The following is an 18,268-nucleotide window of genomic DNA, read 5'->3' as shown; positions in this document are numbered from 1 at the left end:
CTAGAAAAGTATTTGGACTTCGTCTCAGTTTAATTAAAATTACGATAATTAATTCTGCATTTAATGAAGTTATAATCAAACATCGCTCTACTTGACGACTACGCAATAAAAGACGTAAATATACACACATAAACACAAACACACATATATATATATGTGTGTGTACCTATATATACCAAAAAAATGTTAACATATACATTTTATACATAGTTTCGTTGAAATCAATTTTTACAGTGATTTTTTAAACAATAAAAACTCACAATCAAATCACGATCGAATAATTTTATCACTCAGTATTATGCTATACTTTAGCTCACCCTACTGCGAAATTAATATTTCCTAATAAAAAATGTCAAATGTCTGATGAATTACATTTAATCAAACGCATCAAACGTAAAAAAATTTAAATCCTTAAATGATCGAGACATTGGCGCCGTTTTGGCGATATTAAGAGTCGCCAAGCTGTGAATCCGTCCAACGACAACCCCATCCTTTTGAGTCTGCTCAGTAATAACAGCAAACCGCAACAGACAGATGTAAAGACTGGAAAGCGTGTAATTCTAAAAGACACCGTCTTCGAGGGGCGTTTGGGATGTAAATGCGCACGCGCATTCATTGCATGGGCGTAAGACTTCGAAAAAAGCACTTTATAACCGCTTGCATGTTGATGTGCGATCACGTGACACTGTATTTATGAGTAGTCATCAATGTGATGAAGAGTAAGGTCCATTTTAGATGCGAACTTTCAATGCGCGCCTTTCATTCGCGAAAAAGATGGGAAAATATTTACAACATAGAACAGGTTTCTTATGATACATGTAAAAACAGATACTCTTTTTTAAGAATGCACGTATTTTTTTTCCCTCAAAATAGTGTATAATCTAATATTATGACATTTACATATATTAAACTATTTATAGACCACAGAAGAATTTGTTTCTCAGAGCTAGCAACGATTGTTTTTATTCGTTATTTAAGCCTTACTCATTGATAAACACTAAGCGTATTAACGCCAAATCATAATTAAATAATGAGCATGAATAATGAGTAAATCTCAGCAAAATTCGCCAGGAAATATGTTCAAAATATCGCACTTACGGCTTTTGTTGTTTAAATTGACTGCATGTAAAATACCTTTAAATTGTGAATTTTTTTTTGTTTATATAACTGGCATTGAGAATTCAGTGTGTTTAAGATAAAAATCAGATAATATATGATGCTTATATATCAGAGTAAATACAATATACTTACTTTCAGCAGTTACATTACCGGTAACAAAAATAGGAAGTAAATTTACATCTCGGTATCATTAATACTCTTTTTTACTTCCTTGTACGAAGTAAAAAAGAAGTATTGTAATCGCGAAAAGTTTCAGGCAGCATATTTCAACGAAAATATCCATTCTGACCACTTCCGAAAGCAATTTAACGATGTATTTGCGTGATATCTGTACGTAAGGACAGAATAAAAGACTCTTTTCCTCCAAATAAATTATAAAACTACTTTAAAATGAATTCTGAAGAGAATTTTTCGTGGCGTCTGAACGAACGTATGTACGTACGTACGTACGTATCTCGCATAACTCAAAAACGAGTAGCCTCAGAACGTTGAAATTTTGTATATAGGACTACTATAACATGTAGATGTGCACCTCGTATTTTGGTTGCAGTCGGCCGCGCCAAACGTATATAAATATATTTATATATATATCCACTCTGTTGCCCGGCTCAGTGATCTCAGTTTCTTTACTCTTATATGTTTGTAACTTGGGCATTTTTTGCTTTAAAATTATTGAATTATGTTGTTCTTATCTTTCGGTTGAGGTTTTTATGCCTTTAGTAAATCTGTATGCAATATTTTTAGAATTATCAACAATTTTAAAGTTGTTTAAGTGCCGCTAAGCCTAATAATTTTTTTGATGGCGGCCATTGCTTGTTTACATTTGAAACAGCAGAGTAGTGGATTTGTTGCCAATCTAGAGAAACGTAGCTTCACAAAGATAACGCCTTCATTTATTATTGCGAATTAAATCATGCTTAATCCTGTCTGGAATTTTTTCGAGGAAATAAGTGTTTAAGATTTACTTCGTAATTTTTAATATAGATATTTTGAGTTTTTATGTATTTTTGCCTTCTCGCGAAGTGAGAACTGAATTAATTGAATGAGAAATACTCAATCGTCTGTGAAAACTGTTTCTTTTTTGTTTTGTTTGCTTAATTTCTTTTATACGTTCGTTCTAGCTTTATTATAGTATTTAAATAGAACATGTGGCAACGATTAGATAATTCTTTAAATGATATCAATTTTTTTCATTCTGAGTTATAATATGAACGAAATATAATACTGTTAAGTGAACCTAGCGCCAGAGTGTCGCTATGGTAAACAAATAAAGTGAATTTTAAAGAATGCATTTATTCTATTCTGGTTTATGCTCTGTCGGCGAAGTAGGTTTAATTCAATCCAATAAGTTTAAACGAAATGCAAGAAAAAATGCGTATAATTTTATATTCCGTACAAGGACGTCATGTGGTGTACACATCAGATTTTTTATTATAAGTAAAATAATTTTTGGGTCCAATTTGGTTCAAAATAATGCTGAAGCAACACAATGCAATGATATAGCAGTGTCCTTTACTTTTTTAGCTACGCACAAAGCTGAGTAGAAAATTTTTGATCGGAAGCGCCGTAGTCTGATGTACGATGAATAAAGTGGTCTCTCTCCATGGTATGGTGGTGAACAGAAGTTGACAGCCAATTCTAAATCCAGGGTATGCATTCGATTCCCATGTAAGTATTGGTTGCGCGTCCAAAACGAACCAAAGTGGAGATACCTTTGTTGTGCTGAGGGAGCTGTACAAAGGTATAATATGAGGCCTTGGTACATGTTGATAACATGTCATTTCAAACTGAAACATTTCTATAACCACTGTAAAGATGTCATCAACTTACTGCGTGATACTGCATTTCTTTATATTGCTGGGGAAATGAAATAGAAAATTACTACTTCACTTCAAGTGAGAGAAATATCTTTTTATATGGATTTCTGACTGGGAACTATTTCATCTTTAATGTGCTAAAGAAGTCTGAAAAATCTATGATGGTTGCAGATGAGGCAATAACGTAAAGATGGCTGTAAGGGACCTCCGCACCTCTATAAACAAGATTTTTACTAGCAGTAGTACAGTGCAGGTTTACTAGCAGCGGTGAGATAAGAAGCCTGGGTATCTTTACCTAATTATTTGTTAACTGGGCAGTTTTGTTAAATTTTTTTTTTAAAACGGCTGAGTAGACGCAAAGCCATGGAACATTTTAATTCGTCCTTTAATGCATCATTCTGGTTCAAATACGAAAATGGATTTTCCCATAAAATTCCCATATAATTAAATCCAACAGCTAGCCATTTGCTGAATAAGCATTCATCAGAACTCGCCTAAGACATCAGTGATTTAGCTGTCTCATCATCGAGACTGTTGCCTAGAGTGCATTACAATAGGCCACGGATATTATATTCACAAGAAGAGGAGATAAATAATTACAAACATCCATGCTAAAATCTGCCAGTAAGTTTTGAAGCTTTTTATTTAACAACCGTAAATTTGTTTTTGGAAACTATTAACATTTATAGCAGTTAATGTTTTTGTTATAAATTATTAATATTTAAAAGACAATAATATTAATTTCCTTTTTCTGATAATTCAAGATTACTTATTTTAAAACAATCGTTATTGTAATTTTTTAGCATTTTATTTTAATCTTTTACAATGGAACTCCAGTAGAATCTTCTTATGGTTGGCATTCAAAAGTACTACGTCCTTTGTCCTGTAAAAGATAAGAAAAAAGGTATTAAAAGTACAAACATAAATTTAATTAATTTTTAAAACGAAGAAAAAAATTACAAAAGCTTTCAAATTTTATATTACACCCAAAGGGACATTTTTTAATGTTTTGAGTGTTACCTTTATTTATTAAATATCATGTTTTTTGCTCCACCACCTTCGAAAATCACTTAAAATTCGATTCAATAGCATTATCACAAAATATTTAAAAACAGCGTATCTTTAGAATTTCCAATAGACAGTCTCGTGCACTTAAGATAAAAATGTTTTCTTTTTCGTTCAGTATTGCCATTGCTCTCTCTAAAATAGTTGAGTATGTTAATCAGAAATTCATTTAAGTTTTACAAAATGTGAAACGGATAATAAAACAAGTGGAAATTCAAAATTTAATTTTCGGGTCTCATGTTCGAGTGAGGATTACGTTATTCAAAATTTGATGACTTTATGTACCGTCGTTTTTTCACAGTTTGAGAAACATACATACATTTAATGGAAATTCTTCATTAATTAGTTTCTTTATATATAATACAGGGGGATAATATTTGGTGTCAAGAACTTCAAAAGTGATTTGCGTTTACAGTGAATCATAACAAAATGTCGTTTTGAGATTAATAGCCTTTCTAGGCTATCGCGCCTTTAGGCTAATAATGATATTTTTACAAAATTAATCTTGTAATGATTAAACAGTAGGCCACCTGTTTTGTGTTTGATACCTAGGAGCTCCGTAACAGCAAAACAAAATATTGATAAGATAAAAGATTACTGATTGAAAGAAAATTGTAAAGGATCAATCTGATGAAAGAAATAGGTTTCGTAATACTTTATAGTCAAATTTTTGCAAATAAAGTTTAATGTCAGTAATAAACTTAGAAAACGTATTCTATACATCAGTAAATAATTGTTTATCAATAAATAAAGTTGTCTTACATTTTCTATGTAACATAATGCAGGTGAAAATATTATTAATTTTATCGCTAAAATAAAATAAAAATTCACGTGGTCGTCGGGAATCATTTGTGAAATTTTGCATTTTAATAATTATGCTAAAAAATTTGCACCAGCATTGCCCCCTTTCAAATAAATAATGAAATAAAAATTAAAAAAAGAGTAAGCAAATATATTAATTAATTTTCAAGAAGAGAAATAAATATAACGTAATAAAATTAGCATTACTTCATACAAATATTTAAGGTACCCGACTACGTTCCAAATGTCAATTTTGATGGCATTTTTCAAAAGACTTTTATGACTGCATTTTTAAGCTTATACATTAAGCTTCTCAAAACTACTTTTATTTTGTCTCTCTGATCTTTAGAAGCAGAACTGTGGCTGTTCTTGTTCTACGCCGTAAACCAGAAGTTTCTGTTTAAAAACCCGGAAACTGATGTCTAAAGATACATTACATGACTTTAGAATGAGATTTTTTTCATTTGAATACTTTTGGTGATGTTTTAAAAGATGATTTTCAACCTTTTCATTTGTTATTAAATAGTCGGAAATAAGATTAGTTTTACCATTTAATTTTCATGCTGGCAGAATTTTCTTTCCCTTCTTTCGTGTTTGCATTACATTAAACCTTTTTTTAATTGATTTTTTTTTCAATATTTCTTATGAAAATAAGTTTTAACTTAAAATATTATTGTAGCAATTTTCTGAAACTTTTTGCATATGTTCTATGAAATATTATAAATTAACTGGACTAAAAATTTAGATTTATATGCGTATCTGAAATTTTTTCAGACAATTTTGTAAATGTGTAAAGCTTCACTTGTTATGGTAAAATGCACTAATACTCTGTTTAGATCTAAGCGACTTATCACTATGTCTAGATAAACAAATGGAAACGTGATAAGGGTGTAAAAGACTCTTTCATTAAGAATTCAAACAAACTAAACAAAAGGCACTCCTTGTGCTTTCAATCTCAGCCAGTATTTATGGCTAGAAATCAAAATTAATTCATATTAAACTATATCTGGGTAGAAATTAGGCTATGCAGAGATATCTGCTAAAATAAAGGCTATGCAGAGATATTTAACGAACACGTTGGCTCTAATTTACACCGGCATGACAGCACAAACTACAAAAATAAAACAACACCGTAGACAGGAATGCTATCTTAGAATATCAACTAGTAACGTGGCCTTCAGCAGATGGAACACGCTTTGGTTAAAACACTCTCAAATTCTCGCTTAAATACACGGGAGCTAAAATTTGCATTCTGGCAGAAAACCGGAAAGGGAGAAGTGACGGTAAAGATTCTGCATATAAAATAACTGTGACTTAGCATAAATACCTTACAAATGAAAAAAAGGGAAATTTCTCGAAAAATAGCTAGTGTATGTACTCAAACAAGTATATTTAACAGACATTTTACTTTACCACTTAGAATTTAGTCCATTTCTTTTCGTTTCCTGACAGGAATAAAAGTAAAATATTGATAAATATTTTTGTGAGAATATATCAAGTAATCCTGAAATTTAACATGTTTTAACCCAAAATGTAAGAAAAATGATACTTTGTAATATATTTATTACCCGTCTGTATCATTTTAAATAGTATTCTGTTAAATAACACCAATAACAGATTTATTTCTACTATTTTCCAAAATTTAGGTGTCGAAGGAAGTCGGATACCTTAAACTGAAAGATGCATTTAAAACATTACACGGTTCTAATAGTTGACGTCGTTATACGAGATAAAATTTTTTATTTCAATGGTTACCAACTGGATAATTTATAATGTAGTACATAAGTAGATCTTAGTTAATTAGTATATTTTTAAACTTAATAAAAGAATCATTCGACTCCGATTTTTTTTTTTTTTTGTTATTATTGAAAGGTAACGACCAGCAGACTAACTTCCAAAGCTATGTCAAACGTTTCGCTAAACTGATAATTAAAATATACCTATACAGTTCTTATCTGGATTCTGAAATGTGATTACTCTTCAATAAATTTTTCTTATAAATTCTAAATGAAAGTAATGTTAAGATTATTTAAATATGAAAAATCGATCAAACAGTTAAGAATATATACTTACAAATCTTAAGACAGTGACCTGAAATTTGTGGATGTATTCAGCATTCGAGAAAAATTTAATATTTGAGAAGTCTTATAATCGCTTAGATAAGCGCCGTAATAGAATAATTAAACTCATGTTAATAATAAGCAAAAATAATTTTAAAAAATAAGAAAATTGTTTACTATTTTAGAAAATGCTTTAATTTTCTGCGCATTTTTTTAAATATTGATAATGTATTCATTTATTGTCTTTCCCACATTTCTTAAATTTCATCATTGTATAAAAGTTTAGAGCTAAAAAAAATGTTTTTTTTAAATCTTAGTAACTTCATTTTAAAAGTGTTTTCTCTCTTTTCTTTTAACCTTGTTTTTTACTTTAACCAGTTATAAGGAGTTAAATATTTGTTACTTTCACAGCTCTTTCCTAAATCATAAGTTGAAAACAAAAGTCGAATTTATTTTCCTTTATCACTTCCTTTTTTTCCTTCGTAACCTTGTCGATCAAAGATTACATGAACATTTTAAACTATGCTATACTTTCCTGTCACTTCTTTTAAAACTTTTGAAAGAAAAAGCTTGAATTGTTTATTAATAACACTTTTTAAATTATCCATCACATTAAATTAAATCTCAATTTTGTATAAAAAGCTACCGAATTTACAATGAATGCACTTACTTCTCGACCTGTATTTTGAGCATTCTGACAACGAAGGCCTTCAGCACATGGACAAGCGATTCGATATCGGCCTTCACCAGTCACATCATTAGGATCAGGATTGCACAGATCCCCTTTAAAGTTACAATGAAAAGAAATGTAAGTTGACACAGATTAATAATGTATTTACTTCGCCTTACTTTACTATAGGCAAGTCTCGCTGCCTTAACTCATTTTCCTGCGAACCACTTTGAGAAAATAGTAAAATGTGTATTTATAATTTATTAATTAAAAGCTAGAATTCCGCCGAATATCGAAACGTGTATACAACCTGGAGTCTAAAAAAGACATTTTAAGGCAGTCTGTTTATAAAACTATTTTTAACCGACTTTGATAATGTGCCAGCCCATTTACAGATGGAGTTAACGTAAGTTTAATGATACTCAACTCTGAAACAAAAAGTCAGTAAGTAAGTGGTGTTCCCGAATTTTACAAATACGTGCCTTTGGGTTCCCAGAACGGCGCAAATTTGCTTTGTACGTGGTTTCCCTGTTCGGTTAGTACGTACCAGTGTGAACTGCTGTTCTGCTTTATGAACAGGAAAAATTCCCTAATAATATTCAACCATATTAACATAATTAACCTGATCTATGTTCTGAAAATTGTTAGCTCGAGTAAAATGCCTCCAGGAAACCAAAAGCTTGCTGTAACAAAAAGATGTCAGCTGTCTGGAAAGAAAAAAGAGGTATCCGTCTACTATCCGGATTTCCTGATTTTCCTTCTGTTTTCTTTCTTTTCTTTTCTTTTTTTAAGCTACAGTATTAGGTAAAATTTTTTATATTTACTTATTTTTTCATTCATTGCATCATTAAATATAAAAATGGCTTTTTCTTCTTGAGGCCGGCGTTAATGTACACTGATTGTTATTTGTCCCTTTTGAAAATCTCAGTTTGAAATGCCTGCTTTACTGTATAGACGGCTGACCTGTATATACTTACAGCGCTTTTGTTAGATGTTAGAAAATTGAAAAATGTTTTTGCTATCAAGCCATTGCCGAAAGGTCTGGCAGGCGAGAAACTGAGAGTTTTCATGTAATTTTACATAGTCATATTTGGTGTTCGTACTGAAGGAGATTGTATGTTAATATAATTTCTGTTATTATGAGAAGTTAAGACAGTCGTTTTTTTCTCTTCGGCTTCTCTTCTAATATAAGATCGCTGAGTTTCCTGATTAAATTTGAAACATAAATATTTACTGTTGACAGAATGGCAACCCAGAACTTTTACATTGTTTAATTTTGTTGGAAAGTAAAGAAAAGGTTATCTATGCAGAGGTAAGAGGGAGAAGGGCAAGATTATATTACTGATGTTATATTAAATCATATTCCCAATTTTAATACTATTTTTAATATTAATTTGTGCTATAGTATCAGCGGAAATAAAGCATCTTTAAATATTTCTGCAGGATGTCGCTTTTTTAGCAAGGAAGCTCCAATTTCTTTGATCAGAAAGATGTTCTTGTCACACCTCATCCACCTTATTCTCTCTTATCGAGGTCGTTCTACAATTAACAGAAATATTAGCTCAATTCCTCTGAATATATTTTCGAAATATTCAGTTCAGTTCCACATTTTCAAAGTTTTCAGTTCCACATTTTCCGTTATGCAAGTACATTACCCATTTGCATTGTGTAAGAATCATATAATAGCTATGAATTTCAAAATGGCATACTTCAAGAAGATTTATAAGAAGCACTTTACTATTTTTAGATAGGGCAATGATCACTTTAGGGACTATTAAAAATCAAAGTAAGAATTTTATGTATTTTACTTTGCATATATTTAAATACTATATATGCAAACGTTTGCTATGTATCTCTATGTATACATGCTGTTTGCTATGAGAACACAAACAGTCCTACATAAGAAAGGTATGCAAAAATTATGAAACTTCTGCTCTTACAGATTTTAGTATTAATGAAAAATTCAGGAGCTCTGATCGTATAATTCAATTTTAAAATAAAACTTATTTTGGGCCAAGCGGGATAGAGGTAATTATGTAGTTTTTTAATATGTCATTTTTTATACATCTGTGCATCATTATAGCGATATCACAAATCTACCCTAAGATTCCTAAGTTATTAAATAGAAATTTTTATAGCAACTTATCCTTTAGTTCTAAATATATCGGATTCATTACGGACATAACATAAATTATACATTTGTATTTAGATCCGTTTCCTATCAGCAAACAGGAAAAGTACTGAATTTTTCTTTTCTTTTTCTAATAGCACGTTGATAATACATATGTTTACATTTAAAGATTGAGTTACATCTGTTTACATTTAAAGTTTTTCTTATAAAATTCTGGATGTATCTCATAATATTCAATTTACTCTAAATACAAGTATACTCAAAATCAATTCACTTCTATCATCACAAAATAAATTTATTTATTTTTGCTTACCTAAATAAAAGTATGTGCAGTAAAAATTTCTCTAAAGAATTTTATTTTGCAGTTATCTTGTTTACACAGTACTAGAAAACTAAAAACTCATTTCAATCAATTCCAAATTAAGTTTTCTTTATTAAAGGTTTATAAATTCTCTATATTTATTCAAATGAAATTTTTATTCGAGTGCAGAGACATTAGGATTTTTTTTTGAAACAGGCAAGATGAAAAATATAGCAAACGCCTTCGCCGGGAATAGAACCAGATCTCTGGAATACCGGCCCAGCGTGCAGAACCACTACATCACGAAGGCATGCTAAAAAAGTAAGAGAAATATCTTATATACTCCCTTTTTTAAAGGCCGACTGGGGTTTTCAGGGAACCCAATCGCCAAATCCTGGGTGTGGAGAAACCTCATCCAACACCCTTTTAGTTCGGGCTACACTATAGAGACATTAGGATTTTTTTGAAACAGGTAAGATGGAAAATAGCGAACGCCTTCGCCGGGAATCGAACCACGGAACTCTGGAATACCGGCCCAGCCTGCAGAACCACTACACCACGAAGGCACGCTAGGAAAGTGGGATAAATACCTTCTACGAGAAACTAAAAACCATCAGTTAGTTCCGACGATAATAGAATCTGCAGTAGAACATTTTTTCGGCTCTTTATTTGATAGGCAATCAGAATTTGGTTTATTAGCGTCATTATTTTCTTTAATTTAATCTAAATAAAGGAAATTAAAATTTTATTTAGTAGCTAGCATATGCAATTGACTACCAGATTTCCGTTACTAAATTTTACTATACTAACTTTTTGCATCATAACTTCATTTATAGGAAATAGATTAAAGGTTTTACATAGCTTTTGACAAGAATCGACCAGCCGTTTTACGTAGGAAATATAAACCTTTTTTTACAAGCATTGAAATGAAATTATTTTATGCAACATATTTTTGAATAAACTTTGCTATAATCATTTAACTTAATTGGAAATACCTTTCTGAGTCGGATTCCTACATATTCCATTAAATCCAGGTATTCTTGTTTGGGCATCAATGCAGCATTGATCCCAGTCACAGTCATCTTCTGTTTGACACAGCTTCTGTGCAAACTGCTTTGCGAGCACCAGCAAAAGAAAGTAAAGTTTCTTTTCCATTATTACTTATATTTTTAACTTTTTTTTTTAAGCTAAACAAGTTATCTATTAATAAAAAGTTTCTGACTGGGAGTTTAGCAAAAATGTAAGTTTTGTAGATATTAATCTCAATTCGGTTATGCTTTTCCGTTCAAAAGGTTCAAGGAAAAGTCATGTATTCCGAGGAAAACTATCTGTAATATAATTTGGCTGTCAGAGAGCGTTAGCCTTTTCTCTATAGAAGAAATGTACGACATAATATTACGTCGTACAACATAATTTGTGCTATAGTGCCAGCGGAATTAAAGCATCTTTAAATATTTCTGCAGGATGTCGCTTTTTCAGCAAGGAAGTTTCAATTTCTTTGATCAGAAAGATGTTTTTGTCACACCTCATCCACCTTATTCTCTCTTATCGAGGTCGTTCTACGGTTCGCAGAAATATTCGCTCAATTCCGCTGAATATATTTTCGAAACATTCAATTCATCCCAAATGATATACAGAGGGAGATATATAAAACATGTCCTTCTACCAGCGTTTTCAGGAATGTCAGAAGTGCTGAAGCAAATATGTGTGGTCTAATAGATGTTACTTCAAAGGTTACTAGGTAGTAATTTTGGCATTTCAAATAGTATGGCCTTACAACTGCGAACTATTTGAACATAGGAGTATTATAGAAATTTTACTGACATATTCTTGCGCAACTTTCAATTGTGTTTTGCATTAAATTATGTCTACTATAATTATCTCTGCCCACTCAGTTTAACTTAAATTGATTAGAAAGAAATTCTTAAACATATTCGTAAGATTAAGGCAAAGCAACAAGTCTCTGATTGTCGTATATTTTAACCAAGACTCTATCGACTTCGAGGGCAATAGATGCTGGTCCCTCATCATCAGGAGAATAATGCTACTAACTGTTTAAAATGCTATAAACTTAATTTTTCACGTTTTCTTAATATTTCTGTAGATAAATGGTGACACTTCCCTGTTCTTTTTACTGTTTGGCTTTTGGTATACATACAGCTTCCTTCTGTGCAGTGTCTTTTTCTCCTGATGATGAGAGACTTACGCCTTTTGCCCTTGAAACCTGAGTCTTGGTTAAAATATACTATAAACAGAAGATCGTTTTTGTTTAACTTTGGTATGTTTCTCTTACGTCTAGAAATGAGATTTTTTAAAATTTTCACTTGGTAATTTAAGCCTAACTGATATGCATCTGCATGCATACTGGATTAAATAGTTTAACTTGAAATGCATAAGGAATATAGAACGGATAGTCTAACCCCGAGTTTAAATAATGTGACTAATTTAAACCATTTTTGATTTCCTAGATAACTAGCATTATTTATTTGAATATAACTAACGTTATATTCAAATTTTAAAACCACTGTTTAAAATTTAATGATAAAACTTAGTTTATTTATCTTTTTCCGAAGCATTTAAATTTTCTTCTAATTCATAATGTACTAATAACTTAAAACCTATAAGCTTTAGCTGAACAAAATAATTTAGATCCTGTTAATAACAGAAAAGCCTTTTCTTCATTTTCTGGAAATTTATTAGTAGTATTTCTGGAAATTTATTATTCTCTCTTTTAGCTGCTTCGAAGCCGTGGTAATGGCTTCTCAGGAAAATGGTAAAATCCTCTAAATTGCTAAAATCTTCTTATTTTCTCTGTGTGTTTTCTCCGTGCGGGAAAACACACATTTCAATCGCAAGTGAGAAGTTAGGGGCGTTACGATCTTGAAGTATCAATTTTAAGGCAACAAAGTATGACACGAAACTATATTCAAGTTTTTGTAATTTACAATTTACATATATTTTCAAAAAGATTAGTGTTATTTTCCTTTTTATTGTAATTTTTATTTTAATTAAATTACTATAAATTAATTTCTAAATTAAACGCTATTAACAACTCGAAGAGAAGCGTTCTTTTTTTCACTATGAAAAAGTGATAACCATGAAAAATAAAATCCGTTGTCACTTCGCTTTGGGGAAACACTTGCTGCAAATGTTACGTGCCAGTAGTCTAATAAAAAATTCTCAGCATAAAATTTCCTGATTGAATCTTTCTTTTAACTTTTTGTGGTATGATTTAATTTTGCCAGGTTCAGGGGGCATTCTGCCTTTTATAGCACGCATTGCACCTTTTAGTGTATTTTCATTTTTTAGTTTAGTTTCAAGAACATTTTCTGCAAAATGTTCCCAACCTACTCGGTACATCAATATGGGAAGGACATCCACGGCTTTTATAATCTGATAGTGTACCTTCATGCAGAATTTGTTCTATGTCAAATTGAAGCTCTCAGTTCCTTTTCTTTCGTACTGTTATTATGCAATAAAATGCAATTTCAAACATATAAAAAATATTTTTTTCTGTTTTCCTTTAAAATTTTTCGAATAACTGGAAACCATTTAAACTGTTAATAAGCTTACCGACGCTTCTCATACCTTCATCATATCCAATCCCACGACTTTCTTTTAAGTAAAAATTTATATTGTCGATGTTCGCACTCAGTCTAGTAATAATCTACTATTACGCCAATATTTTCCTAATTACGAATTGTACAAGTTTTGTTCATATAAAAACATGTTTGCTGTCAAACTCAAGAAAAACTTTTGTTTAGCAGTATTCGTCATTTTATCGAAAGCAATGCTCCTTAAACAGGTGGCGTCACTGTATGACGGAACCATATCAAAACAATTTTTCACTTATCGTTTGATATTGCTATTTTATATGCTGATGCAGCTTGTTTTAAATATATGAATTCATATTCTGTATATTAAATTTTTAAGGTTAATTATTAAACTAATTATAATAGAAAATTATAGTATATTTAGGTTCCGAGAAGTTGACCCTTCTACCTTGTTACAGGTAACGAGGGTCTAGTGTTTAATAATCAGCAGGATGATATCCCAGTCTGTGAAGAAAATTAAAATACTTCTTTGTGTGAAAGATTTCAACGTGTTGCCTTAAAATGGTGCTGATTTTTTAAAAGTATTGTCCACGTATGCGCGTTTTGTTGCGGTCGTGGCGTGGAATTTTTAAATGAAATTACAATGTTTGGGCGGTCTTTAATTTTTAAACCTATCGTAATTGCTTGGTCTAAAAAGTATTCTATTTATGTATATGTTAAAATAGGATGTTTTCATGTACATGTATTGATTTTAATTCAATTAATATAATTTGCATTGGAATGAAAAATACTGCATATAAAAATTAAGATCTTTAAGTAATTATAGAGCGAGTATTCATATGGGATTTACAAATAGGCGAAATATGTGAAAACAAAGGTTCTCAAACTTAGAACATTAAATTTATATAAAAAAATATATACAGCTGATTTTAAAAATTCAGCAAGAGTAATCAGTAAAAATTATGGGATGGTTACGTCTCGATGGCAGGGAAAAATAACAAATATTAAATTTTGAATACCAGAATTTCTGACAGTACCAGGCCTACCAGGGACCAAGCGGTAAAAGCCGTTAAACACTGGTAGCTCAATCCAGGGTTCGAGTCCCCGCGAAAGGGCTGGCTGCATAAACATTTTCGTGTTTTTGCTCGTGTGTGGCACGGGTACGAGCCAGTTTCCTCTACGGGAAATCCCTTACTCTCCATGTATTACCTAAGGGCAGAGCATATAATAAGTTTTAAAAAATATTTGGTGTACGTTTGTATAGCTTTACTTCAGTGTCTTTACTCTAGTAGTGTCCATGTAGTTAAGACGATTGGATATTGGTAGTTCTAATCTGGGTTCCAATTTTGGCGATCCAGAATGATGCATTGACATTTTTCGTGTTTTCTTCATTTGCAATGCTATTATAAGCTAATTTCCTTTAGAAAGGACTTCTCTAATGGGAACTTCTTCAGAATGCTATCCCTTAAGCATTTCTACCGGAAACACATGCTCAGAATTTCACAAATTTTCCGATCTATTCTTTCAATCAAACTGTTCGCTCTTATTTCATTACTTATTAGTTAGCTTTATATGTTGGAATAAAATTTAAATGTTCAGTGTGTAATTTGTGTAATATATCATTTTTACGCAAACTACAATTATCTGTGATTCTCAAATGTGATTTTTCAAGCTACTTTAAAGGACGTTTCTGTTTTACATCATTTTCACTGTTCTTCGTTTGTATTATACACTCATCATAGTGACTGTCACATGAAAAATGAATTTGCATCACAGGAACAAGACAAAGATGAGCAGTAAGATTATTTTTAGGATACTCTGCCCTCATTTTGGCAATAGAAAATTTCTTTCATTTCTATTTGGACTATACTACTTATTTGATTGGTACTGACAATAAAAAGGTATGACTTTTCGTTTTTTATCTATTCATACTAAGACATCCAACAATGGGGCAAGTCATTAAACACCACTGTTTTGTTGTATTTCTGGTGTGCTTAACCTAACCTGAATATTTCCCGCTTTATATATATTTTCTGAGAACCGATCATTTTAAGTCTCACCAGATGATATTTCGAAATTCTGGTTCAAAGTAAAACACAGTTTTGTATGGTAAAATATCATTATTATATTTTCTCGAAATTAAGGTTATTCCATTAACTATGTGCACTTAACAATAATAATAATGTATAAATACTTGAGCTGCATTTAATCATTATATAGTATATGAAAGAATATTTCATCCTATAAATGGCTTCAATATCTATAAACCGCTCAATCGTTAGACCAAGTGGGTTAGAAAGCTTGGCTTCTGAATCTTTCGTTGGGTTCGGCTTTGAGTCCCACAGAAGACATGGATGTATGTAAATGCATAGCGTCTATGCGGCATGGTGTTCTCAAAATACACGGCGAACCGAAAGTCATCTCGAGTGGTTTGGTGGTAGAGGAAAAAGAGTTGAAGGCTCACGGATCCATCCCCTGGGTGCTGTTCGTAAAAATTGGGGGGGAGCCTGACATAGTCGACTGCCGCCTATATGGTGCTCAAGGCCAGTGCAACCGACACATGTAATCTTGCGCTCCTTCCCATGATAAATTTCATGGACTTCTTTTCATTAATTTAGACAAGTCATATAAACCACAACAACAAAAATGTCTTAAAGTTATTTCTTTCTTCCTAAATACTGGTTTGAATGATTACAGCAAAAGATTCGAGGATTATCTGCCTAAGCGGGGGAATGCCTTCATGGAAGACATTTTAAGTAAAATTGATTCGTATCCCCGTTCTGCATAAGGAAAACTACGAAAGCGGCCATGCAGCCATCCTGTCCGTCGAGATTCGGACCCGTATCGAACTACTAGTGTTCTGCGACTTTGCCACTTGGGCCGCTCTTGAGCCCTTATGTACGTACGTTTTAATCTTCAGCGTCAATAGGTGCTATAAATAGTGCTTATTTATCAATACACTTCTGACTTCCTTTACAACCTATATTCGCAAACTTTGGCATGTTCCTTTAAGTATGTGATGAGATATGTGCTTAAATTTTTGTTACTTTTCTTAATAGGTTTTAGAGTTTTACCAAAAAGCTGAAAGAGAAGTATAGGAATTTCTATTAAATTTCTTAGCCACAGCATATATGTGATTTAAAACTTCAAAAAAATTTTCATCTCTCTGAATAAAAACAACTCACGAAATGGCATGCAGAATATTGCGGTTCATAAACACATATAAACTATTCATTGCCGTTAAATGTAAATTTTGTATTAAATTCAGTGCGTCTTAGCAATTAATGCGTAGCCATTACCTTCTGAAATTGTGTGAAACGCTTTAAAACACATCTCAAGTTTATTCCTTATTTAGGTAAAATATATTTCGTGTGAGAGGAATGTTTAAACTAATTAAAGCTGCCGATTATTCTCTTTCAATAGTTATTCTGCGAGAAGGATAGAAATTTTCTATGGCTTATTCTCGAACCATTATAAAATTAAATATGATATAATATATAGAGATTAATACAGCTGATCTAATGCCTGACTTTCGCATGATCCTCTGTCTGGAAAAGTTAAGCATTTAATGCAAAATATGAATTGTCCCACTTAACAAATAATTTCTAACTCATCCTCGTAGAACCAGGAAGACTTTAACTTATGAAAACTGCTTTTTAATTAATTTATTAATTAAAGAACTTGAATTTAGCTAAAATATTTTAAAGCATGTTTTTAAACTGTAAAAATAAATCAAGGAAAAATAATTAATCTTTGCAAATATTTTGATTATCGTTTTGATTATCCAGAAAATAAAGATTTTGATCCCAATAAAAACTACATCAATTAAAGTGGAACAAACAAACAAAAAACACCTAAAATAGGCATAAAATTTAAAACATAAAAATGCATAAAATACTGTTTTAATTTCTTTGAATGTGGTTCAAAACACTTACTGTTTGCATCGCAATGAACATGAGTACAAAACTTAGTAAAGATATTCTCATACTTCTTAACAATCTGATGCTCCTAGGTATTTCTATTACTTTTTCCAACTAATTCTGAATTCACATCCATGAAACTGACTGATAATACCAGCAAGCAGTATTTCATGAAACAACAGCTGCAAATCGGTTTCTTATCGCGTTCATTTACCTTCCCATATGTTATGTTAAAGATTAATTCAAATCGTTAAGATATGGGGATTACTACCAGATGAATTTAAAATTCTAATAAATTACAAATATGGAGTATCTTCAAATTCAAAAATGAAATTTCAGTTATGTACAACTTATATATTGCAATGTATTTAAAAAAACATATCGATGGGTTTTAACGATAGTCGTAAATTACATCTCATTGCATAATTTCATTAGTTATGCCGTTCATATCTGCGCGAAGAGAATGCCATATACAGTGCGGTGTTCATATGAAAATGTAGTAAAGTTTGGGTGATAAATTACACATATAAATGCATTACCAACATTCAATAATTTCATAACAAAATGCACTTTACTTTGCATCATATGTTCCAACCTCGTGTATTCTCCATCTCTTATATATGAAATTAAAGAGTTCAGGAGTTTAGGTCTGCAATTAATTCTCAAGATATATTTAGTGTAAAAGTTTTGTGAAATGTCTTTATAAATGAATATGCCAGATCTTCATTTAACGCCGAAGAAAATCTCCAAATAGTTTAAATATAACCTGTATTTACTTCAAATTACATTTAAGCTAAAAAGATGAGAAGAAGAAGTATTTGAATACTGAA

The 18,268-nt window shown here is 31.2% G+C and overlaps 1 protein-coding gene across 2 annotated transcripts; it reads right to left on the bottom strand.

The window, feature by feature from the left end:
* Nucleotides 1-3,561: 3,561 nt before the first annotated feature.
* LOC118199561 (U1-hexatoxin-Iw1e-like) lies at nt 3,562-17,608 on the bottom strand. 2 transcript variants are annotated; one of them, XM_085818634.1, is made up of 4 exons: nt 17,454-17,558; nt 10,960-11,074; nt 7,533-7,645; nt 3,562-3,819 (listed from the first exon to the last, which is right to left on the bottom strand). In XM_085818634.1, exons 1-4 carry the CDS (start codon nt 17,502-17,504, stop codon nt 3,784-3,786), a joined length of 315 nt encoding a protein of 104 aa, XP_085674760.1. In that variant the 5' UTR covers nt 17,505-17,558; the 3' UTR covers nt 3,562-3,783. The 2 variants fall into 2 exon arrangements, 1 of the variants encoding a protein (XP_085674760.1); XR_004759962.2 differs by lacking the exon at nt 10,960-11,074 and having other exon boundaries at nt 3,723-3,819; nt 17,454-17,608.
* Between the last annotated feature and the right edge of the window lie 660 nt (nt 17,609-18,268).

Source organism: Stegodyphus dumicola, chromosome 6, assembly GCF_044657685.1.
Source record: "Stegodyphus dumicola isolate Sdum_Otavi_A_Nest chromosome 6, ASM4465768v1".
Taxonomy (NCBI): Eukaryota; Metazoa; Arthropoda; class Arachnida; order Araneae; family Eresidae; genus Stegodyphus; species Stegodyphus dumicola.
This window is presented reverse-complemented; position numbering and strand designations above follow the sequence as displayed.